The sequence below is a fragment of the Orycteropus afer genome, unplaced genomic scaffold (assembly GCF_000298275.1).
Source record: "Orycteropus afer afer isolate SDZICR_OR568_19922 unplaced genomic scaffold, OryAfe1.0 scaffold00054, whole genome shotgun sequence".
NCBI classification, from domain to species: domain Eukaryota; kingdom Metazoa; phylum Chordata; class Mammalia; order Tubulidentata; family Orycteropodidae; genus Orycteropus; species Orycteropus afer.
This window is the reverse complement of record NW_006921641.1, coordinates 10,236,269-10,261,915: the sequence shown is the minus strand read 5'-3', so window position 1 is coordinate 10,261,915 and position 25,647 is coordinate 10,236,269. Positions and strand designations below refer to the sequence as shown.

Below are 25,647 nucleotides of genomic sequence, written 5' to 3'. Positions count from 1 at the left end.
TAGTATTCCAAGTGGGCAAGGAAGTTGTGAAGGGGTTGGATGGACTAGAGCTGTGAGGTTTTGTTTGTTTATTTGTTTGTTGGAAATCATCAAACATTCTCCTCCCTCTGTGTAGAGAGTAAATTTTCACGAAGACTGGAAGGTCATCACTGTGATGATTGGTGGCAGTGATCTCTGTGACTACTGCACGGATTCGGTAAAATGGGTGGGCCAGGCCTATATCTTTCTCCTGACATTACATGGTAGGCCCTGGAGATCCTCTCTGAGAAAAGTCTTTTGATCAACCCTAAAAAAATCCAAAAAATCACACTCATTGCCATCAAGTTGAGTCCGACTCATAGCAATCCCACCTTGGGTTTCCAAAGCAGTATTTCTATGGAAGTAGATTGCCCAGTCTTCCTTCCGAGGAGTGGCTGGTGAGTTTGAACCACCAGCCTTCTGGTTAGCAGTCAAACCCTAGGATTGTTCAACTACACCTGTTTGCACATGTGCATGCACACACACACACACACACATACACATACCTTATGCCACAGTCCTCAAGTTTCTGGCCCTCCCTTCATATACCAGGTGGGTTGAGTTGGCAGATATATGGTGTTTCTATGCCCCACACTTATAACTCCTGAGAATCCAGAAAGAGAAGAAACTGTAGACCCCAATCAGTGGAAGGAGGACCCTCCATTTTTGCTCCTGAACTAAGGTTCTGGCTGGAAGGTCCAGTCTTCTGGCTGGCCCAGTTTTGACAACAAAACAATGGTTCATCCCAGATTCTGACAGGTGATCACAGCTAGAGGCCAGAGGGAGAACAAGTCCTCAGGGTTGGAGTCAGAAGGGAAGCCTGCATTGGTCCACTGCCCACCCACCTTAACGAATTCCTCCTGTCTCTTCCAGAGTCTGTATTCTTCAGCCAACTTTTTTGACCATCTCTGCAATGCTTTGGACATCTTGCATAGAGAGGTGGGTGGGAGGTTTCCACAACCTAGCATAGCTTAAGCAAAGTAGTGGGGTGGAGGAACAATGGTGGAAGTATCTCCTCCCCTGAAGGAGATAGCCAAGGGCATGGGCTCCTTCCCTTTCCAGAGGTTGGAGCCTGCCTTGAGGAATTACAGCCCAGAGAGGTCTCAGGCTTGAAGGGAGGCAATGGGTGCTCTTATAATCACTACCTTCACCCAGGACATTCCCTGGTGGAAGCAGCTGGTTGGGAGTTTCTCTCCATTGGTCCCAGTGTGTGTCTAGATTAAGTCCCTCTCTGGTCCTGCACCCAGTAGCATGTCTTCTCCCCATCCTTTGCAAGGACACACTGCTTCAGCTGCTCAGGAGGAAACACTGACTGCCAGGTGCTTCTCTGGTGGCTGAGTCTCCATGCCCATTCATCAGAGTTAGGTCAAATTGGACTAAAGGAAAATAGTAAAGGGCTTATGTTCTGGCTAATGGGCAGGTTACCCATCTCACTGAATTTACAGTGAACATGTTGGGGCTCACTGAATAATGGCTGAAGTGAGCTGAATTCAGCATTGAGACTCACTCAGCCAAGTTGTCCCACTCCAGGAAGTGCCATTCACGCTGTAGCCCATGGGAGTGGCACCCATGGAGTTGTGTGATACGTGGCCTCCAGGGGCCTCTGTGATAGCCCAAGGTAGATCCCTCCCCACACCTCCACTCAGAGAGCACTGAGCTGGAGTTCTAAAGGGACCTCCAGCTTGTCCCACCTTCTCAGAGCACTAAGGCAGCTGGAGGAAGCAGACCTGGGAGCCCCTCTCTCATCTGTGGCCTTGCCCTTAGGTACCCAGAGCCCTGGTCAACCTCGTGGACTTCATGAGCCCCAGTGTCATGCGGCAGGTGTTCCTGGGAAATCCAGACAAGTGCCCAGTGCAGCATGCCAGGTAGGCAGGCGCTGGCTGCCCCAGAAGGACAAGTGCTTACCCCTGGTCTGGCTCATATATGGCAGCAACTCCTCAGGGTCTTTATGTCTTGTTCATCCATATGTCCAAGTCTGTAGAGGAGGACTTGTGTCAGGACCATCCCCTTCTTGGAGGTCAGAGCCATAACCTTCCTTCTTCCCCATCCTCTCCTGGCCTGGCTCTACTCTTTACTCAACCTCAAGGTGCCAGGTAGGAATCTCTGTGGTCCTGGGGGAGCCATAAGCAGTAAGGTCTGGCTGGGACAAATGCTGGTGTCTGAGAGAGAATGTAGCCCAGACTGTGAAAAGGGATAACATAGAAAGTATACACACGTGGTCAAAATGTATCAGAAAGCAAGAAAATGTGCCTGGAAATAAAACCACATGATTGAGAATAACAGTTGTCTGTATAAGGAAGAAGAGAATTGGAGGGGTGGTGGTCACAAGAGACCTTCAGACTGGGAATATTTTGTTTCCTCAGCTGGGTGGTAGGTACATGGGTGTGTGTTTTATTGTTCATTATACTTTATGCATACATTTCTTTAATAAATACTTTTACAGCATGAACTGCACACCTGCACACCAGGCATTGCTCTGATGCTTTAACTCTCTCTTATCTCTTTAATACATATAGTATATTTTACAGGTAGGAAAACAAAATAGTACACAGATGTCAATGTGAAAGGAGGACATTGGTGTAACCTAAGGAAGTGTCTGAGGGCATGAGTGAAAAAGGCCCCAAAATACCAGCTCCAATGCCAGAGGATGCATTTAATTTTAATTAAAAGTTGTATTTTCACTGCCTGAATTCATTTGCTCAATATAATTTGTTGCAGGTCTAGTACCTGTACTCTGTTCACAACTTATACTCTATTCATATGAGAGTGCTCACTTATACTTCAGGTTCCTCATCGTACCTGCATCAGGACAAAAACCTGTCCCTGGCATTGCAGCCAACTTTATAGCACATGTGCTTCTAAACTAGGTTGGGCCAGGGCTTAAGGGATACACCCTCCATGCAACAAAAGCCAGCCCCTAACCAGAGGCCAGACCTCCACAGTGTCAGTCTTCAGCTCTGGGTTCTCCTGCTTCCCCCTTTGTGCAGTGTTCTGTGTAACTGTGTTCTGAGCCCACGTGAGAGCTCCCAAGAGCTGGCCAGGTTGGAGGTCATCACCCAAGCTTACCAGGTGAGACCACGAGGACCCCTTTCCTCACCATTCAGTCCACACACACAGCCCAGAACTTTCCTGGGGGAGCCCACAGGGAAGGGGAGAGCTGCTGAGGAAGTCTGAGAGTAGACACCCAACCACCTACCATGGACCCTTTCCACAGCCCTACCCAACTGAGGTGCCTCAGAGCCTAGGTTGGAGTCATCCCAATGGAAACCAGGTGGCAAAGCCCACATGGCCCAGTTGCACCTGGTGGCTTAAACCATTACTAGGCCTGAAGAGTGTAGTAGCACTGGATGCCCCAGGGGACCACCTTTCTCTCTCCCTGTACCCTGAAGGTTTAGCCACCACTCCTGCCCAACCCACTAGTTCCACACACCACCCCCAGAGCCCAGACCACCACAGGTGGACCACCAGGAGGGAGGATGCAGGACCACTTGCTGGAAGCCCCTCTGGATACTCTTGCCAGGTTTCTGTTCCTTGCTGGACTTCCTGTCTGGACCTTCAGAGCTTGCAGTCTGCTAAAAACAAACAAACAAAAAGTGACCAGACCTGCCTCAGCTCTCTGGAAAGAAATTTGCAGTCAAATGTGTTCATGTTCTCAAAGGAAGGGTGGGGTCAACCTAGACACTGTCCAGGGAGATGGGGACAGAGCTGTCACCATGCTGCCCACCACCCCTGTCTCTGTCCCTGGGGGTTCAGCCTGCTCAGGGCCCATGCTGAAGGTGTCATGTGTGTTCCCAGGACAGCATGCGCGAGCTGGTGGAGTCGGGCCGTTATGACTCACGGGAGGACTTCTCTGTGGTTCTTCAGCCCTTCTTCCACAACATTAAGCTCCCAGTCCTGAAGGTAAACCCTCCGCCCACACCCATGGGGTTTCCGGGGGTACAGCCTGCCCACGGCACTCTTCATGCAGACATGCTAATTACTTCCATGAGAGTGGGGACAAAATGGAAAGACGCAGAAAGGAGGGAGCTGCTTTCCAGATACTGTTCTGGGGATGCAGCCTTCCTGAACATTTGGGCTGCATCCCCAGACACAGTCTGATGTGGCAAATTTATTTTATGACTGAGAATAACCTCTGTTTTATCAAGCACCTACTATGTGCCTCTCACTGGGCTTTCCATACACTAAATCTTCGCAACCACTTTTGGAGATGACTATTATCCTCCTATAACAGAGGCTCAGATATGTGAAATATCTTTCCTAAAGTCATATAGGTAATAAGGAATGGACAGGCAGCATGTTTGGTAAAGTAGAGGGTCAACAAAAATGAGGGAACCACTCAATGAGATGAACTGACACAAATAGCATCAGCAATGAACTCAAACACACCAACGATCATGAAGGTGCTGCAGGAATAGGAAACACTTTGTTCTGTTATACATAAGATCTCTAGGAGTCAGAGCCAACTCCACAGCAACTAATAACATACTAATGTAACTCCAAATGATTAACTTTCTGCCCTATATACACTCTATTTCTGCACATGACTCTGGTTATAAAGGAGGGGTCTGTGTATTATCTGTTTACAACATAGCTATGCTGTTCACCTGACAGGTCCACTCTGAACAGAAGAGATCTGTGAGTAGACCAGGGTGAATTCTGTCTACCAGGGCCTCTGTCCTAAGGGCCTCTCCTAACTAAAGGATAGTTGGAAGGAGAGAAGCTTTGAGCCCCTGAACATATTAAGAGAGAGAGAAGAGGCTGGGGTCAGGGGACACACACCCTAGTATTGGCTGTGCCCAGGCCTGTCTCAAGGCTGGGCCCAGATGCTCAGCACCACCCCTAAGACCACAGCACCAGGTGGCCAAGCACTATGAAATGGCTTTTCTCAGCTGGTTCACCAGGTTTCCTCAGAGACAGGGACTTCATTCCTTACCTATAGCATAAGCTAGGGCCATAGGTTGTTCCTGGGTGGTGCAAATGGTTTGTGCTTGACTACTAGCGTAAAGATTGACAGTTTGAACTCACCCAGTGGTGCCACAGAAGAAAGGCCTGTGATCTGTTTATGTAAATATGACAGCCAAGGAAACTCTATGGGGCTGTTCTATTCTGTAACACATGGTGTCACTATGAGTTGGAATGAACTCAACTGCAATGGGTTTTTTGTTTGTTTGTTTTTAGCACATTATATGAATGTTCCTAAATATAAATATGATGCTTTTTGATTATATAAGGGGAAATTGTAGAACCAGTAAGAAGGCCTGGGTTTGGGGTCAACTGAGGTTTTCTGCTATGGGATTGCTCTGATCTTTAGCTTGAGGTAATCAGGCCCCATGGAAGGATAATGACCCCAAGCACTTCCAGAGGGGAGGAAGGTGTTGAATGGTCAGTCCCAGGGGTCAGGCCAATCCAGGCCCTCTGGGATCAACAGGATCTTGAGGAAGGGTGTTTCTCTCCTTCAGGATGGCCGCCTGGATACATCCTTCTTTGCCCCAGATTGCATCCATCCGAGTCAGAAATTCCACTCCCAGCTCTCCAGGGCCCTTTGGGTCAATATGGTAAAATGCATGAGTGTCCTTGGTTCAGTGGGTTCTCATCCAGGGCACAGGACCAGCCCCTCCCAGCCCTACAGAATGGAGCCTTGTTCTGGGTCTCCTTTGCAAACAAGGTGTAGAGGAGAGGGGCTAGTTGATCTGCAGAAGTCTGTAGAACTTTAAATATGGAGTCCTTCAGATTTTGTTCAGCCCACATTAATCTCCTCTGGATTTGGAACTGTGATGAGGAGCTCTCTCCATATATATTCAAGGCAGAAACCTCATATTCACTCAATATTTCCTATGTGCCAACAACTGTGCAAAGCAGTTTAAGCCATGTTCTCTCATTTAAGTCTCTCAACAGACCTGCAAGGGATGTATTCAGAGTTTATGAGGAAGCTGAATCCCAAAGAAGCTAGGAGACCTGCTCAATGTCCCACAGCTGGCAACTAGCAGAGCCAGGAGTGGAAGCCAGACTCCATGAAATCAAGTTCCTAGCTCTCCTCACTGCAGGAGGCTGCCAGGGAATGTTCACTTCAGAGGAAATAAATTGCTACACCCATCTCTTTCTTTACTTCCCCATCAGCTTCAACCGCTAGGAAGAAAAACGAATACCCTGGACCTGACAGCAGCTATCTCTCTCTCCTGCCCTACTCAGGTAATAAGGGAGGACCTGTTGTTGCCCCTCTCTAGAAACCAGAGTGCAGACTTTGTCCTTCTCCCTTCATTCACCACCAGGCTTCCTTATTACCCACCTTTCCCCACTCACCTGGGAACCAATGTCAGTGAAGTAGGTGTGGGACATGGGCTTCAGAGTGGTGGGAAGAGGGCACAGAGCAGTTATTTCTTTGGGAATGAGAGAATTAGCTGGGAGAGGATGGGGTGAGAGAGGTGAGTTCTTGAGAAGAGGAATCAAGAAGCCAGAAGAAAGTCAAAAAGGCTCATTTTAGCAGTGGCATTTGGTGCAGATGGGAAAAGTCTGACTGCCGGTTGAAGGGACAATGAGGAGCCACCTGGCTCAGAAGTGGTGGTTAAAGACCAAATAGCCTGACTTGGGGATTTTCCAGCAGGGAATGGTCAAAGATGGGAGCATCAAGGTGGAGAGCCTGAAAACTGGGCGAAGGAGGAGCCTGTAGTGTTGGCCTGGTGGAACTGGGATGAGGACTCAGTTAGGGACTCCTTTTAAGGAAGAATATGTGAGTGGTTGTTAAATTTTATTTCAAGCCTAGGACTGGGGCCAGGTTCATTTTCCCCTCTCATTGAGCTTCCTTTTTCTAGACACTACAGATGGTTTTTAACCCTTTCATGACTGAATTATTTCTGCTTTGAATTTGTTGTTGATATCATATGTTCTCAGTAATATAAGTCATGCTGAAATCAAGGGGAAAAATTGAGGTAATACAGATTTTGATACAATTATGGGGGGCACATATATCCCAAGTGGACTCTAGTGGTAGGATTGGTGGAGTGAGGCCATTTCTTCAGAATCATGCAGTTATGCAACTCCCAACCAGGCAATAGCACATTCTATAACTGGGATAACAGCTTCCCAAGAAACTGAGAGACGGAAAATGTTATTAAAAAAAAAAATCACTGTCATTGAGTTTTTTCCAACTCATACTGACCCCCTTGGGTTTCTGGGGCTGTAAATCTTTACGGAAGTAGATTGCCCCATCTTCCTTCCATAGGGCAGCTGGTGGGCTTGAACCACTGACCTTCCAGTTAGCAGTCAAGTGCCTTATTCATTATGCCACCAGAGCTCACACAGAAAATGTTGGTGGCTGATACATATTTTATGGACCATAAAAGGGTTAGCCAAATAAGGCCAGAGAGCCCTGAGCAGTCATAAAATCAGAGAGGCCTGACCCAATCCAGGAGACCAGGTTTCCCTCCTGGGTCTAGCTGCATCAGCCAGGGAATAGATTTGCAGCTCCCTCATGTGTCTACAGGACTCCTGAGAAAGTGAGTTCCCTGGACCATGCTCTCTGTCTGTTGCTTTCCCAAACTCAGTTTTGGGTCCAGTCTTGTGGATTATCACCTCATCGGGAAGCAAGAGTGGCAGCAAGAAAGATGTGGGAGATGCGGGAAAGTAAGTAGAGTTGGCAGAGGGCTCCATTGCTGATGCTGTGCTTTGACTAAGGGGAATAATAAAATTAGGTACAGCTAGGCAACATGCCCTACAGTCCAAATGGTCAGATGTTGGCCAAAGGGCTGGGGCAAGGTCCTAGAAGTCTCTCCTGTGTCAAATGTGAAAGCTTAAATTGCTAGATCCTAGGGATGTTTAGGGATTCCTAGGAAGAGGATTTGGCCACCTGGGTAGTGTGGGCCTTTGGGGACTCAGAGCAGTAGCTACAAATCAAACTGTAAGTAAATATTTCATTATGTCAACCACCTATATGGCCATACTGAATATCAGCCATGGAAGACCCTTTCCAAACCACCAACCACCCTTCTATTAAATAGCAGAAGTTACAAGTACCCATATAAGGGAGCTATCATTTGCTTTTTCTCCCAAGAAGCATTTATTAAGAACTAAGCTGGAGCCTAGGCACTGGATCAAGGAGAGCCCTGTGACTATGGGCCTAAGGTGGCCTCTGCCACTGTCAGTCCCACAGTAAATGGGAAGTCCAGAAAGGTGTTCCTCCACCAAGCATCTCAAACCATAGTGGGCTTAGCTCCTCCCTCCTAGATAGAGCCTGATTGAGCCACCAATGAGCATAGGAGAGCATTTCTAGCCTCTTGGAACTGGTTGAAGAGCCCACGAGATGTAGTTGCTAGGCAACCCTTGGAGCCCATTCCAAAAGGGTCCATCTGTTGGCCAGCCCATCTTCACTCACCGGGCATTCTCCCTTCCGTGGGTCCCATCTGCTCCCTCCCATGTGTCTTGGAGCTATATAAAAGCCCACTAGCATCTCAGTGTGAGCTAACAGGGGCCAAACAGCATGTATTTTAGTCCTAGCTGTGTCTAAACATAGAGACAAGAGGCAACAGGCAGGACCCAGTGGGAGAGGAGGAAGCCAAGGTGGATGTGAAGCAGTGAGGAGTTTTCTCAGCCTCCTCCCTTCTCCACCCCAATCCCCAGTCAAATTACAATTATATTCTGCTGTGCCAGGTAGAGCTACTTGACATCACTCCATAAAATTCTATTGTACTTCAAGGTTGGGCAATTATTTTACAGCTAACATTTGACTCGCCACTCTGTGGACTGTGGCTGCTCTTCCCTTAATTGCCTTTCTACCCACTCTTTCCCTAACCTGGGGCATCTGGCTGTGACTCCTTAGGTTTGAAGAAACTGTCTGTCCTCCCTCCTTGTCTCTTTCAATGACCCATCTCATTCCTCTCTCAACCTCTAAAACGGGGACATTTTCCAGTGTTCATGTCTTAGCCGTCTTCTTTTTTCTCTCTCTCTCCACATCCCCTCACTCTGAGATGTACCCATTTCCACTGTTTCCTGTTAAAGATCTTTGCACTTCATTTCTTCTTTCCCAAACTCCAGAACAAAGGCTTATTAAATGTATGGACAGAGAGTGTCAACAAAGCAGGAGAACCAGAGAGTAAAAGAGAGACTGATATAATTTCACATAATATTTTGTCGAGCTTTTTGTCATGAGAAAAAGAAAAACAGGAAGCCAAATGTCCTGAAATCAAGTCCCAAGTTCCAATCAAGCTTTCCCCTCACTTCCTTCTCTTATACTTAATTACTTAGCAGTGTTTCTACTTTTAATTACTTGTGGGGACACTATTACCTTTTTAATGCTTAGGGCCTCTAAATCTAGTACTACCCTGACCCCATTATCAACTCAAACTCAATAAACATTCATTCAAAAAGTTATTTTTGAGCAGCCAAACATTTATATGAGAACTAAATATGTCTTCTCATATTCTCTGCCCTTTGGAACTTCCTTATTTCTGTCAATGTTATTGTGGTTTTTACAGTTCTACAGGTGTGAAACTTCAGGCCCCCATCCCATAGGATTCTTTCCAACTCCTCCCATCTACCTGCCTTTCCATTCCCACTGCCACCACCCCAACTCAGATCCTCACCACTTTGTATGTTAATGTTTATCTGGTTCTACTTTCCTCATCATAAAACAACAAAGAATTGCTTAACCACAGATTCTCAGCCAGGAGAGTCTTTGGAGTATTGTTGATGCAATACCCATTGCTGCTGAGTCAATTCCAACTGATGGCGACCCCACTTGTTACAGAGTAGAACTGAGCTCTGTGGGGTTTTCTTGTCTGTTATCTTCACAGAAGAAGATTGCCAGACCTTTTTTCTATGGCACCACCTTTCCATTAGTGGTCAAACACAAACCATTTGTGCCACCCACAGGTCTCATTATAACTGAATTTATATCATATCCCTCCCAAGGCATCACATTAGCTTCTGCCTAAGCTTCCACTTTCTCTTAAGCCTGTGCTTTTCAACTGCCAAGTGGCTACCATTAACTGGCTATGAAATCAATATGTTGTTGTTGTTGTTATGTGCCGTCGAGTCAGCCCTGACTCATAGCGACCCCTCCTTGGGTTTCCGAGGCAGTATCACTACGGAAGTAGGATTGCCCAACCTTCCTTCCGAATCAATATAGTAGGTCATAAACTCTAAGTTTTTAATGGAATGGAATCAGAAAATATCAGAAGGCATCCATGTAGTGTACTCCTCTTTCCTACCACCAACACCTTATCCACAGTCAACTCCTCTCCAGACTAAACAACTGCAGTTCCCTCAGCCATATATCACAGTTATGGCTTCCAGTGTCTTGTACAGGTATTTCTCTGTGAACATGGTTCCCTTTCATTAGTGCCCCGGCCTGGCTGTGTACTCCCAGTTTGGTCCAACCAGCACAAAACAAAATTATCACTCCGTCATTGTAGAACTCTACACTCGTGATGCTGCCAAGATTTACATGACCTTTTCCCAACAACCAACAATTTATATTGCTGACTCACATCAGGTGGTTGTCTGGGCTCTGCCTGGAGATAGGATCTCACTGCCTCCCAAGGCAAGCCACACTGACTTTGCGCAGCTGTAACTATTAGAACACTTCCTTGCGCTGGCATTCAATCTGCATTCATTTCTAGTTACTAGTACAAGCCTAGCCAGTCAGACTAAATCAAAGGCCTCTACCATATAACCTGCTTGACTCCAGGTCTTTAAACCACTCTGACTCATACATGCACCACGCAGTCAACGGTCACTGAAAACGAGCCCTGAGCAGCCCATTCCACCTTCCAGTCACTGTCCTGAACCAGTTCTCATTGTTTTTGTTTTCTTTCTCTCTCCATGGCATTTCAGCATCAGCCTGAACCTCTGGCCCCTCTAGCTGAATCTCCCCTCATTGGCCCTCTCCAACCCTTGAATTTGTGACTGAAAAGACTCTCCAGTGTGACTCTCAGCACTCCCACAAGGGTAGGGGTTGTCTTTACCTTCTGATTCTTCCTGTGCTGATCACTCTGGGTAATCACTGGACTAGCTGCAGCCCCCAGACCCTAAACCTAGTCAGGGCTCCCTTGAAGTAGGAGGAAAACAATAATTAGTGTACACACACCATTGAGTCTCATCTTTGAGAGATCTTGCAGGCATTCCTCAGCAACTACTACACTCATGGACGCATTATTCTCTGGTGCTTCACTGCCTTATAGCTGCTCATGTCTGTCTATCTGCTTGACTAGGTCGTAAGCCTCTTCTTACTATTCCCTCTTCCTAGCACCCAGAACAAATGCTCTGGACACATGAGATGTTCAACAAACATTATTTATAGAATGTTCCCAGGAAGGTGAAATTCAGGGTATGCTAGGTAACACTAACCAAGGACAAGCCTAATTAGCCAAGCAGGCATGCCTCTCTCAGCCCTCTTCTGCCTTGCACTATTGAGGATGGTCCAGGATGAACTTCCTTCCCTTGACCCTGAATGTGTCTCAGTGAAAGGATGTTCTCCTGACCATGTTTCAGATAGGAATGCTGACAGAGGGAAGAAGAGACTTGTCTGGAGCCTTAGGGAGCCAGAGTCTGTGTTAGGGGCTGCGTACTTTGCACAAATACACTTGTTTTTCAAAGTGACTTCTGATTCCATCTCTTTCTTTTGCACTTTGTGTCACCAATCGGGTCTTTTGTTGGCCTGACCCTGCGGTGAGGAGTGGAAATGGGCAAGAGGATTATTGGGTGAAGTCCTGGCCCCAGCTGTGCACTTACCACTTGCTCTTGGGAATACGCCCCTGCCGCACTCTGGGCCTCAGCTGTACCTCTATAAAATGGAAGCTTTCATGGACTGCAAAGCCAGATTCTTCTAGCACCAGGTGGAGCATGGTTGTGTGAATAAGGTCAGGTGTGAGATAAAAAGAAGTGGTAGAGCCAGAACTGAAGAGAGCTCTCCCCTTCTGAAAGCTTTGGGGTTGTTATTCTTCTCTTTTAAATACCATCCTGGCTAAAATAAAGCAAAACAAAACAAAACATCTCCTGGCCAGGTTCAGCCTGGTGCAATCAATTTTTGGCCTTGGGAATTGATCTCTAAGGACCCCTTCTCAAAGGTTCTGATTCTTCCTTTGTATTCCCATTTTATCTCCAAATTTTCAGATCATAGCCCTTCTACTCCACTGGAAATGTTTTGTGAAAATGTTCACAGTCCTTGGCCTGCTTTGGTATTTCTTAATCCCAGTCTTAATAACTTGTTCTTCCTGTACGATAACTTTTACACTTTCTCATTAGCTTGCTTTCACCCTATATCACCTTTGTCTACTTTCTTCATTTTTTGATTAATCCATCACCTGAAACTGGATGGACTTGGATTCTTGACAGGGCTTGTGTGAAAAACCAATTGCGAAATAGGTGAATAGGGAATGAAGAGGATGTTTCATGAGAAAAATTGGCCAAAGTATATGAAACCAACCTGAAGGGGATCAGACATTCAGTTCAAAGGAGGCAAAAAGAAATAACAGATGTTAAAATACATTCATAATAAAACTTTTTGGAAAAGAGAGAAATGCTGAAACATGAAACCCTTGCCAGATAAATTACAAAGGAAAGAAAATGGATAATTCTGAGAATTAGGGATATGGTCAGTTGCTCAGGCAAAAATGAAAACGTGTAGCCCTGCTTAGAACACGTACTGAATCCTTTTTAGGGCCTTTTATTGTGCAGCCCTAGCCAAAGCTTATGTAAAATCTTTTAGGGAATGAATGAAATTATGTTTTTACAGTTATTTCTATTTAAATTCAGAAGAATCATGTTAAGTAAACCTAGAGAACAGGATTGGTAGTTCTTATCTTTCCTAAGCCACCTTTGAAGCTATTAGATAACCTGTCCTTTCTTTTCTCTCTTAGAATGAGCCCTTCCTGAGAACCTACCGGAACAGCAACTACACATATCCCACCAAGCCAGCCATTGAGGTAATAACCTCCAGCCCCACTCTCAGGCACAAAGCATTTCCACCTGCTGATGACTTGGGCAGTGGCACAGGTTTCAAAGTGTTAGCCTAAGCAACTTCTTACATACTTGGAGTTGGAATGTACAAAAAAGTTCCCAAACCACAAAGCCCCAGGATTGTCTCAACATGTCCACAAATGCTTACCTGATGTCAGCAACCAACTGGAGGAAATGCCTACAGATCAGTTTTCTTTGACCTTTGCAACCACGTGCTCAGAGACATCATTTTTGGTTAGGAAGCTCAGCCTTTTGAGAAAAGGGGAAGGGGAGTCAGTGAATATAATGCACCATCGACTTCCTGTAAGGTGGAAGCCAATTGGGAAGGACCTTCAATTGCAGGGACTGGGCCCAACAGGAAGCTGATATATATCTGGGCAAGCCCCCAGGGCTTATTTGGTTCAAATCAATCATTCTAGTTTGGGGAAACCCCAAAGGATTCAGAGTCTATGGCTTTAGGGACTGCAGGAGACACTTGACTACTCAAGGAGGATGCTGGACCACATCTGCTGGCCACTAGGACAGGGGCCCAGTCACTAGTGTCAGTTTAGCATCTATGGTGTGTCTAATCTTGTGCTAGGGACTGGAGGAGATTCAGAGAAGTATCAGGCATGGGCCTTCCCTCAGGGAGTTAGAGGTCATTCCACAACTACATATTAAGCACCTACTATGTGCTAGACAAGGAGCTCTGGTGGCATAGCACCTAAGGCAAACGCACCAGCCACTCTGTGGAAGGAAGGCTGGGCAATCTACTTCCATAAATATTTACTACTTTGGAAACCCAAAGGGGGTCGCTGTGAGTTGGGATCGACTCGATGGCAGTGAGTTTGTTTTTTTGGTTTATGTGCTAGGCACTGTTCCACAGGGATAGAGCAGTAAACCACACAGATGGGTCCCAGACCTCATGGAGCTTACAATCTAATTGGGAGAGATATCCAATAAACCTTTAAACAATAAAGAAACAAGATCATTTCATTTCATAGTGGGGACAGCTCTGAGGAAAATGAGAGAGTGACAAGGAAGTTATTGTTAGGTGCTGTCAAGTTATTTACACCCTATGTACAATGAAACACTGCCAGTGCTGACCATCCTCACAATTGTTGACATGTTTGAGCCCATTGTCCCAATCACTGTTCAATCCATCTTCTTGAGGGTCTTCCTCTTTCTCCCAATCCTCTACTTTACAAACCATGATGTCCATCTCCATCATAATGACTGATCCCTCCTCATAACATATCCAAAGTACATGAGAAGTCTCACCACTCTTGCTTCTAAGGGGCATTCTAGCTGTACTTGTTCTGAGGCAGATTTGTTTGTTCTTCTGGCAGTCCATGGTATAGTCAATATTCTTCACTAACATCATAACTCAAATGTCTCAATCCTTCAGTCTTCCTTATTTATTGTCCAGCTTTAACATGCATTTGAGGTGACTGAAAATTTCAAGGTTTGAGTCAGGTATGCCTTAGTCTTCATAGTGACATCTTTGTTATTTAATACTTTAACAAGATCTTTTGCATCAGATCTGCCCAGTGCAACATACCATTTGATTTCTTGACTGCTACTTCCATGGGGACTGACTGTACATCCAACTAAAATGAAATCCTTGACAGCTTCAGTCTTTTCTTCATTTATCATGATGTTTTTGTTGGTCCAGTTGTGAAGACTTTTGTTTTCTTTATGTTCAGGGGCCAAATCCACTGTCATAGAGTCCATTCCGACTCATGGCAAACCTATAGAACGGAGTAGAACTGCTCAATAGGGTTTCCAAGACTATAAATCTTTACAAAAGCAGACTGCCACATCTTTCTCCCAAGAAACAGCTGGTGGGTTCAAACTGCTGACCTTTTGATTACCAGCTGATTGCCTTAACAACTGTGCTATCAGAGCTCCTTGTAGACAAGGGAAGAGGGTAGTAAATTCACATTAATTGTGCAGGCCAGGCCTCTCAGAGGAAGTGAGCTTTGTGATGAGGTGTGCATTATGAAAAGATACTGGCTATCTGCAGAGCCTGAGGGTAGAGTACCAGAGAGAAGGGTCAGGGAGCACAAAGGCCCAGAATGGGGGCTGCTTTAGGTATATTTGAGGAAGGAAGGAAAGATAGTCACTATTGTTGGGCATGTGAATGAGGTAGAGAGTGGGAGAGATGAGATCAGAGGGGTGGACAAGGGCCAGATCATTCAGAGCCTGAGTCCCTCAGTAAGAAAGTTGAATTTTAGGTCAAGAAAGGTAAGAAGCCATTGTAGGGGATGACATGATCTGGATCAAATCATCTCCCTGACTACTACATGGCAAGTGGGGTGGAAAGCAGCAGGAGTGTTTGAAGGCAGGCCATTTATAATCCATTTCAAGAACTGAAACTAACCTATATGAAATCAATGAAGAACTGATGCTGAGATGTGGAGTATAAGCAATGATAGGAGTCTGGTGCTGGGAGAAGTGAGAGCACACAGATCTAGAGAGAAAGGAAGTAGGATTGGAGCTAAGTCTATAGAATTAGAGGATATAGATGAATGGGATGGAGTAGGAAGGAATCAGCATGAGTATAGATACAGCGGCAGGAAAAAAGTCACAGCTCTGAGGGTAGCAGTGGAGACTAGAAGAAGACCAATTACATAAGGGAGTGAAAGGTGTTTATTCAGAAGTAGAGTAGGGGAGGAGATGGATGAGTAGTGAAGGGCCAAATGATGATGAAGGGCCTCAAAACACAACAGAGGAGTGAGAACTTCTAGCACTGGGAGGTCATGGTTTGTTTCTAAGCAATAAAAGGAAAGTTGTGGAGTCTCTGTGTAACACAGATGGTTAAGCGCTCAACTACTAGCCAAAAGATTGGAAGTTCGGACCCACCCAAAGGCACCTTTCTAACAAGCCTGGAGATCTGCTTCTAAAAGGTCATGACTTTGAAAACCCTAAGGAACAGTTCTACTCTGCACACATGGGGTTATGTGAGTAGGAATCAACTCAATAACAACTAACAACATAAATAACAAACAAATGAAAATCAACCAACGAAACAAAAAAAAAAGTGTCATGATGAAGGTCTATACAGGAGAGTTGGTGAGAAGAAAGCTTCATAGTTGGGAGCTGTACAGTCATTCTCTCTAGACTCTCAAAAGGCTATTGTAATTGATATGTCAGATATGTCTTCTCAATTGTATATATGTCTGTGTTCAATCCAGCAGTAGCTATGCACTTAACCATTTGCACTACCCAGGGACTTGTATGTATGAATGTATGTATGCATGTATTTCACAATTATTTATTGGATGCCTAAATGGAGCAGACGCTGTGCTAAGTGCTGAGTACACCATGGTGAGCAAAATTAGTCTGGGCCTGCTCTCTTGGTTCCTAGAGTCTCATGTATCTTTGCTTCTGATGCTGTATAAGTTAAAAACCCAGACCTAGGAGATTTTTGGAATCATTTGGTGGTACAGTTAATGTGCACAGTTACTAAAAGAGAAGTTGGAGGTTCGAGTCCACCTAAAGACACCTTGGAAGAAAGGTCTAGTGATCTACATCCAGGAAAGAAAAAAAAAAAATCAGCTATTGGAACTCTACAGAACACAGTTCCACTGACACACATGGAGTTGCTATGAGTCAGAGTCTACTTATTGGTAACTGGGTTGGAGATTTGTTCAATATCTTACTACTCAAAGTAGATACAGACAAACAGCATTAACATTATGTGGGAGCTTGTTAGAAATTCAGAGTCCTGGGCACCATCCCAGCCCTATGGAATCAGAATCTGCAATCTAACAAAATTCCCAGGGGATTCAGATGTGTTTGTTCCCTTGTGACAATTGAGCATGCTCAAACCCAGACCTGTGTATGCTAATCTATGTGGAAAATGCTTGTCCCTGGCTCACCAACTACCTGAGATATTTTTAAGTGCTCAGGGCATTAAACTTGTTTAAAAATCGCATTTCCCCTGAATATTTGTCATCTGCACACAAGTATGTTCTTGATTTCAGTAGACCTTTCTAACAGAAGAAGGACTCCATCAGTGTGATAATTGAACAATCGCCTGGAAAAAACTAAATTACATTACAATAAGCAAATTATATTTAAAATGAATTTCATTTTTGGTTCCTTATAATATTATTATTTTAATAAGTCTTGTCTTAAATGGTCATCTGACTGAGAGGAGATGAGCTTTCAAAGGCATTTGGTGATTAAAGTCCTAGAGGATCAGCAAACCAGCCAACCTATCTGCTGAGCCTTACTGTGTCCTCAGGACTAAGCTTCGTCCCTCAAGCCTTTCTGGGGATACACAGATACTTGGAACTTTGGGGAAGCAATTGTCTCCTCCTCATCTTTCAGGTACTAGCCATTTCTGTGCTTCCAGAGACTAGACTAAACTACTGTTAAAGGTATCCCATGTTGCAGACTTACTTTATACACATCCAAGGAATTGGTACCTCTGAAATTAAATATGCAAAAGATATATACATGTACAAAAATACATACAGAAACCAGGACCTTTGCAATTGTACAAATTTCATGTTGATTTCCCAAAAATATTTTAACTAATTATGGTTTAGGCCATAGCACTATGATTAGTGTCAATTAGATTAATGTTAAATACAACCACCAAAAACCATATAGAATCTCCACCTCCTGTGTTCCTTTGGGAGAGCAGCTGTAGTTAGACTTTGCTCTTTTTTCCTCTGTTTTGGAGTAGCTGCAAGGAACCCTGGTGGCACAGTGGTTAAAGCATTCAGTTGCTAACCAAAAGGTCAGTGGTTTGGACCCACCAGCCACTCTGTGAGAGAAAGATTTGCAGTCTTGAAAACCCTATGGGGAAGTTCTACTCTGTCTTGTAGGGTCTCTATGACCCTACTCAATAGCAGTGGGTTTTGTTTTGGAGTAGCTGCTGCCTCCATTTAAGAGAATAGATAACTTGGGATTGGAAAGGCTCTCAATCCAACTACAACTAAAAGTTCTTAGCTTCACGAGTTCTCCTAAGTGACATATTTCCAGATTCCACCAAAAATACCTTAGATCTCAGGCTGAAGCTTAATCCCTGCACAATGAGTGTTGGGTGTCTTTTCTCCCTGATTTAGAACTGGGGCAGTGAATTCCTGTGTACGGAATGGAATCCTTCTAACAGTGTTCCCACCTCGGGTGAGTGAAAACATCATCATCCCCTTCATTCAGGGGCCTTGCTAAATGTCTGGTCAAAGGGAGACCATATGAACACACCATGGAGCTCTGAGCTGGCCTTGCTGATTCCTGTGATCCTTAGCAGCCCACAAGAAGATGAACTTTAGCCATTGTTGGGCTCCCATGCCAAGGGGCCCGGGTCTATCCACCAGATCACACTTCTCATTTCCATGTAGTCCTCATTCTAGTCCCCGAGGCCTCCGTGCTCAGTGAGATGGGTACAGTCAGGATTAGGGTCATAGCTCCCCTTCTGCATGACCCCTACAGCTAGAACTTTCCTAGAGCACCTCAGTGTGAATTGGGCTCCTCTCAGGATGAGCAATAGTCATGAAGTCCATTACTTCAGTGCCTTGTTTTCACCAAATGAATTTAGAAAAAGCAAATTTGCTAAAGTCTTAGGAGAGAAATAGGTGAAGTCAAAGACTCCTGGGAAAGCTTAAAAGGAAGACCACCTGAACCTTCTTGCCTTTCTTCCCTAGTTCACAAGCTCCAACCAGCAGACATCAAAGTGGTGGCCGCCCTGGGCGACTCGCTGACTGTGAGTACTGAGCTATGAGCCAAGGATGGTTAAGGCATTTGGCTGCTAACCAAAAATTTAATAGTTCAAACCCATCAGCTGCTATGTGAGAGAAAGATGAGGCAGTCTGCTTCCATGAAGATTTACAGCCTTGAAACCCTATAAGGCAGTTCTTCTCTGTCCTAAAAGAATGCTATGAGTTGGAATTGACTTGATGGCAATGGGTTTGATATTTTTGGTTTTACTAGTGTCAGGGACTAAAATGCAGCCCAACAGCCAAGAGAAACCACCAGGCAACTTAGGACACCCTATTGCTTCATCCTTCCACAGTCCAACTGAACATTACCTCTATCACAAAGCCACCTCAGTTCTCAGATAGAAAGAATTCCACCTTCTCCACCATTTCCAGGCATTCCATGTGAGTGTTATAGCACCTATCCAAGTCTGTTGGCCTTTATCTGAGAACTAATTTCCATCTACCCAGACTCACAGAGTAGTAGGTCTTTTCCACACATTGCCAATGCCCTCCCTCCATTTAAGGATGTATTCTTTGTGACAGAGGGAGCCCAATTCCTGGCATATAGCACAGTCTCATGAAATGAATTGAGTTAGCCAACTATTCAACCATTGCTTTGTGCAAAACACTTTGTGAGCAATCCTGAGGGAAAGGAAGTGTGAGACACATTCATGGCCCACAAGAAATGTGTCCAGTTGGGAAAACAAAATGTTTGTACAGAAAAAGATACATTGTCATCTGAGTAACATACAGGACTTTAAAAATAGGGTATCAGTGGAAAATAAGGCTGTTGAAAAGATCCAAGCAAAACTCCCTGGAATCAAACAAGATTGTAGTCACTTTTTGGCCATAGCTAGCTACCCAGAGGGAGCAAGTAGTTGGACCTATGGGCTTGGGACCATGGTTGCAAGGGACATTAAGCTCAACTGGCATAACATACTACACAAAAACATTGTTCCACATCCTACTTTGGTGAGTGGTGACTGGGATCTTAAAAGCTTGCGAATGGCCATCTAGATGCAACGATGTGTCTCTCCTCGTCCAGACCAAAGAAGAATGAAGAAAACCAAAGATGCATTAGTCTAAGCAACTGATAAACCACAGGATCCTCAGCCTATGTAACTATGAGACCAGAAGAACTAGATGGTGCCTGGCTACCATTGTCAACCACTTGGAGGGGAATCTATGTAGGAGATTCTGAATAGAGCAGGAGAATAATGTGGAAGAAAACTCAAAATCTTGAAAAGAAAAAAAAAAAAAAAAACCAAGGAGGGGGCCACCAGATTTGCTAGTCAGATAGAGCCTGATGGAACCCCTGAGACTATGGCCCCTAGCTGCCCTTCAGGTGTGGAATTGAACCCACACCTGTGGCTTCCAGCCAAACAAAAGACAGACATAGGAGCTGAACGTTTACATTAGGTAGATACGCTCCTTGGAGAGATCAATCATGAGAGAATAGAAGGGCTGTGCATGCACAGGGAGACACCTGGGGGGGGGGCAGGAATGCATGGGAGGGTAGGACACAGGGAAGAGGTAACTATGGGAAGGAAGTGGGAAAGGAGCTGTTGCATTATGGGAAATTGCAGTCAATGTCATGAGTCAAAGTGTATGTGAGCTACTGTATGGAAAATGAATTTGCTCTGTAAACTTTCACCCAAATCACAATAAAAAATTAAAAAAAAAAAAAACTTCCCAGGAATCACACACACAAAAAAAGGCAGAATAAGTACATGGAAACCAGAAATACATCAGTTAGTAAAACATCATTTGATACTTATAACATTCTACTTGTACTATGAAGAAACATGCTCAGTGTCAGCTCAAGCCTGCATTCAGTCCAAGCTTAGTTTTTAATTTGGTGTTTTCTCCTCTCTTTCCCTTTACCCCACAGTATCAAGCACAGGAACTGTTGGACTGAAAAAAGAACTGAGGTTTTAGAACCCAAAAGAGAAAAGAATCAGATTAATAGGATAAGCAATACCTTTCATGGTGGTGGAGCTTTTGCCTGTAGTTTGAAAAGGGAAAGATTGAAAGTAAGGGGGAAAGTGAACAATAAAACACAACTCTGGTTCTTCTACTCAACTTTTTAAGTCTTACACAGTTTTCCACCATAGTTTTTCCCTTATCTTTTATGTTAAGAAATAATGATTAATTTATGAAGAAATTACTTAGGGACAGGAGTGGGATTCCTTCCCATAGGGTTTTTTTTTTTGTTTTGTTTTTTTGTAATCCCATTTTCCTGCACCACAAGGTAAGCCAGTACTCCTAATATTCCTTTTCTTCACTTAATAACTTCCACTCTATTAATAACTTATAGGTGATAATGTTAATTCCCGATTCCAACAATGTCATCTAAGAAACAAGATTGGAAACAGAGCGTGGGACTGGAAGGAGTGTCCAAGGGGGCAGAACTGTGGCTGCCGCTCCCTCTCCTGCACAGCCAGGGGAAGGAAAAGCTCTGCCACCCGGGAAGGTGGTGTCTGGGTCACTTCGTTTGGACATCAGTTCTGAGCTTTAGTTTGCCAACTTGTTCCTGAACTGTGCTTTCCTCCCTCTTACTTAATGATACTACTGGCCATTAGTTGATAGTTTTTGAAGCTAGGCTATGGGCATATGGGGGTTCACTGTACTAATATTTGTTTCTGTTTGAAATATTGTATAATACATTTTGAAATAAAAAAAAAAAAAAGATAGGATTTTCATTTCTGTGAAGACAAGCAACACCCCCATATTGTGTCAGTGTGTTTTGTTTTGGAATGAACACAGAGAAAACTGAAAGGATACACACCAGGCTGTTAACCACTGATTAGCTCTATTTGTGTATGTTTGAGTGTGAGAGGCAAGGAGAAGACACAGATCCAGTGGTGAGGATAAGATTTTTAAGGTGGATAGATTATCAGGTTTTTTTTTTAGATTATCATTTTTTCAAAAAAATCCTTGTATTGTTTTGGTGAACATGTTCCTTTTGTAAGTATCTAAGAAGAATTTCTCTTTTTCTTTCTTTTTTTTTTTTTTTTTTTTTAGGCAGGGCGTTTAGAGAAAATTTTATAGAAGAAGTAAGAATTGACAAGAGTCTAAGAGAATGAATCAGAGGTTTCAAGGATGGAAAAGAGGGAACTCAGCATTTTAGGAAGGGACAGAGTGAATGATAATGGAGACAAGTCAGCCAAGATCTTCGTGCTTCAGAAATGGTGATCGGATCCATCCACTTGGAGCTGAAAGTTTCTGTGGACAGAAAAGGAGAAAGGAAAGTGGAAGCCAGATTCTGGTGCTTCCAGATGTTGGTGAAGGGGCTTAACTTTGACCCTGTAGTCAAGGGAGACCCATTGAAGGTCAGAGTAGGGGGGTGTCATGAAAAAGAAGTGTTTTCAGAAAAGCAGTTTGGTCGCTCTATCAGTGAGAATGGAACAGAGACTAGAGACCCTGAGATTAGTTAGGAGGCCTGAGTGTCATCCATGGTGAGGAGATGACAGCCTGCTAGGAATGTGGCAAAAGGAGAAAAAGAAAGGGGTGGTGTTAAGAAGAAAAGTCAATAGGACTTGATTATTGTGTTGTGTGTAAGGGATTAAGGAGAAGAATATGTCAAGATGACTCAGAGTTTAAGGGTCTGGCAGTCTGGAAAAAGGTCAGTGAAAAAGCCAAATCCAGGCCCTGTGCCAAGGCAAAAGGGACTTTTCCACACCTTCAACCTGTACCTCAGGCCCAGAACCTTCTCTTTGCCTTTCATAGACAGCAGTGGGAGCCCGACCAAGCAACTCTAGTGACCAACTCATGTCCTGGAGGGGACTCTCCTGGAGGTGAGGATGTTCCTGACTCATTTTCTATTGACAATACTCCCCAAACAGGCATGGTGGTATGTTTCCCCCTCACCCTTTCAGAGAGGAGATTGGGTCCCCACAGGGCAATGCTGAGACAGAGGGAGATGTCCTGATCCTTGTGCTAGTCCTAGGGGTGATGGGAATGATATACCAGGGGCACAGTACATAGTGGTGGATTTAACAATGTGCTTTCTCTTCCCCAGCATTGGAGGGGATGGGGTGTTGAAGACCCACACCACACTGCCCAGTAAGTAGTAACCCTGGTGAGAACCATCACAATAGCTATAACCCCTTAGTGAGGCCAGCCCTTCCCCCTGGAGAAGGTTATCTGCAAGGAGGGAAGTCAGCCAACCCTGAAAAGACCCAAACCCTCATGACCACAGCATTACTCCAACACTGCATGCCCACCTCATTTCCCATGGGGCCTCTGCTGCCTCTCACTTGTGTTCTCTGCCTCTTTACTCTTCTTTAAAGACATTCTGAAGATGTTCAACCCTCACATCCTTGGGTTCTCTACTGGTACCCAGGAGGAGACAGCAGGGCTGAATGTAGCAGCAGACGGGGCCAGAGCTCGGTGAGTAGACATTGGCACAAGAGGGAGATGAGTGGAGGACACAGCCGGGAGATCAGGGTGGGTAACAGAAGGAGGAGAGAGGAGTGGTGTCTGGGAGCCTAGTCATGTACAGAGAACTTCCTGGGTGCCAAGCCCAGTGCTGAACCTTCCATATGGGTTATCTCATTGCAGTGCACACACACTATATCTGTGATGCACTCAGCCACCCATCATGTTAAACAGTCCAAATTTATTACTGTGGCATAAGCACAGGTTGTCCACTAATAATATCACATTCATCCAATCAGAGCTAGAACACACAAGATGCTCCCAGAGCATTAACACAAAGAAAGCAGATAGCAAACAGTACATAGAAATCAATACCAAACCCAAACTCACTGCTATCTAGTCAATTCCGACTATTGTTACAGCAACCCCATTTGGTTTCTGAGGCTGTAAATCTTAATGGAAGCAGACTGCCTCATCTTTCTTCAACAGAGCCACTGATGGATTCAAACCACATACTTTTTGGTTAGCAGCCAAATGCCTTAACCACTACACCATGAGAGCTCCTTATAGAAATCAATATTCACTCTTAAATAACAGTTTCATGGTGAGAAATCAATGTTTACTCATATGTCACTGGACAGACACATCTCTTGGCTGACTCTGTCCCCTTCCTTACTGCTGGTCCAGCTCTCAACCAGCAGCCTTGGAACAGTCATGGTCCAGCATCTCTCAAAGCAGAACTACTCTGAGGGTAACCCTTACACAGGGTGTGGACAGGCTCCCTAGCACCCTGGACAGGCCCATGTACCTCCACATGGGGTTTCTGCCTCAGCCTAGGTTTGCTGATGACTGTTGTCACAGCCCAAAACATGTCACTAGTTCTAAGCCTACTCATCTCAGATCCCTTTGCTGCCACTTCTCTGCTCAGCAGACACTGGCTTCAGCTTCTCCCAGCCTCTGCTGCTGTTTCTCCTGGCTCTGCCTTTATAGCATCCAGGGTTTCTGCTGCCTCTGGTGCCAGTGCCTTCTGATGAATTTTCAGTCTCTTATCCCCTGGGCAGGAGCTCTGGTAGCATAGTGACTAAGACATTTGACTGTTAATCAGAAGGCTGGCCGTTCAGACCCACCAGCCACTCCTTGGAAGGAAGGTTGGGCAATCTACTTCCATAGTGATACCACCTCAGAAACCCAAGGAGGGGTCACTATGAGTCAGATCCGACTAGATGGCAGTGTGTATCCCCAGGGCTGAGGTCAGGATGGGGGAAGCATGTTTTTCAGCACAGCGCTTCTACGTTCCCAAGGGACATTGCCTCTGAGACCCAGATGTTCACACTCTAGCCAAGAAACTCCACTGAACCCTTGGCTTCCTAGACTTTAATTGGTCTCAGCAAGGGCCTCCTGAGGCTTAGTCAGCATCAGGCCCCCAGGTGATCCCTCTTAGTGGGGTCAGGCCCCATTTATTGGCCTCAGATGTGGTCCTGCTTGCAAAGTCAGGACCAAAAGACCAAACCATCCACTCATGTAGTCCTCATACTTTTCCAAGTAGGCACTATTTTGAGGACGCTGAGGCTTAGAAAAGGAGCTCTAGTGGTTCTGTGGTTAAAGCATTGGACTGCTAACCAAAAGGACCATCGTTCCTGCTCTGTGGGAGAAAGATGAGGCAGTCAGCTTCTGTAGAGATTTACAGCCTTGCAAACTCTATGGGGCAGTTCTACCCTGTCCTATAGGGTAGCTACGAGTCAGAATCTATTAGATGACAGTGGGTTTGGTTTTCCTCTTTTTGAGGCTCAGAAAGTGTCCTTAATGGTCCAAGGTCACTAAGCAAGTTATCAAAGGAGCCTAAATCCCAGTCACACCTAAATCCAGACTTTCCCTCTGACTGCCGTGCTGTCATAGCTTCAGGAGAGAGCACTCAGATGTGGCTCAGCCTGAAGTGTGTCCTACCCAGCCCCAGGCACTGTCCCTGAGTAGTCATGGAGGCTTAGCTGACTCAGCTTGCCCTCCGTGCATCTAAGAGGCACAGGTCAAGTATGTGGGGTGACTCTCAAAATCCTGAGAACTCACTCACTACATGATCCCCTCCCCGAGTGGATGTCTGCCTTCCCTCCCTCCCCCTCATGCCTTGGAACCTCTTATTTAATCTGAAGAAGATTCTATGTTTTGACACGAGGGAGTTAGATGTTAAGGCCCCCCAAAAAACAGCATAGTGGCTGTTTGTTTTCTCTCAGATTTCTGTTGTCAACAACAAGCCAGATAATTAAAGCTGAAATGCCTGACAGAGTTCATTGATTTTCTGCATGGAACGTGCTGTGTATTTGCTTTGTAGAAGTATTGCTACGCTCACATCACCAGGGAAACGACACCAACTTGGCTTACTGTGTTTACAGGAAGCATTCCTTTCAGACACAGTAATGTGGGCCCCACGCTTAGTTTGCATCTTCCAGCCACAGGAAGCTATGTCAGTTCCTCAACATCATAAGCAGGAGGAACTTATTTTTCTACTTTGTGGAGCCATTATATCAACATCTAATTACTGTTATTACCATTACTGTTATTATCATCATCATTTTGTTATTATTATTATTATTATTATTATTATAGCATA

At 44.9% G+C, this 25,647-nt stretch overlaps 1 protein-coding gene across 1 annotated transcript in view; it reads left to right on the top strand.

Moving 5' to 3' along the window:
* Window positions 1-25,647, top strand: part of PLB1 (phospholipase B1) — a 190,386-nt gene that overhangs the window by 122,006 nt on the left and 42,733 nt on the right. The window contains 13 exon segments of the mRNA XM_007938897.2: window positions 116-196; window positions 892-957; window positions 1,783-1,883; window positions 3,006-3,087; window positions 3,814-3,918; window positions 5,478-5,573; window positions 6,136-6,207; window positions 12,870-12,935; window positions 18,030-18,090; window positions 18,609-18,667; window positions 22,392-22,459; window positions 22,684-22,727; window positions 22,955-23,054. Of these exon segments, the coding sequence (XP_007937088.2) occupies window positions 116-196; window positions 892-957; window positions 1,783-1,883; window positions 3,006-3,087; window positions 3,814-3,918; window positions 5,478-5,573; window positions 6,136-6,207; window positions 12,870-12,935; window positions 18,030-18,090; window positions 18,609-18,667; window positions 22,392-22,459; window positions 22,684-22,727; window positions 22,955-23,054 (1,001 nt within the window).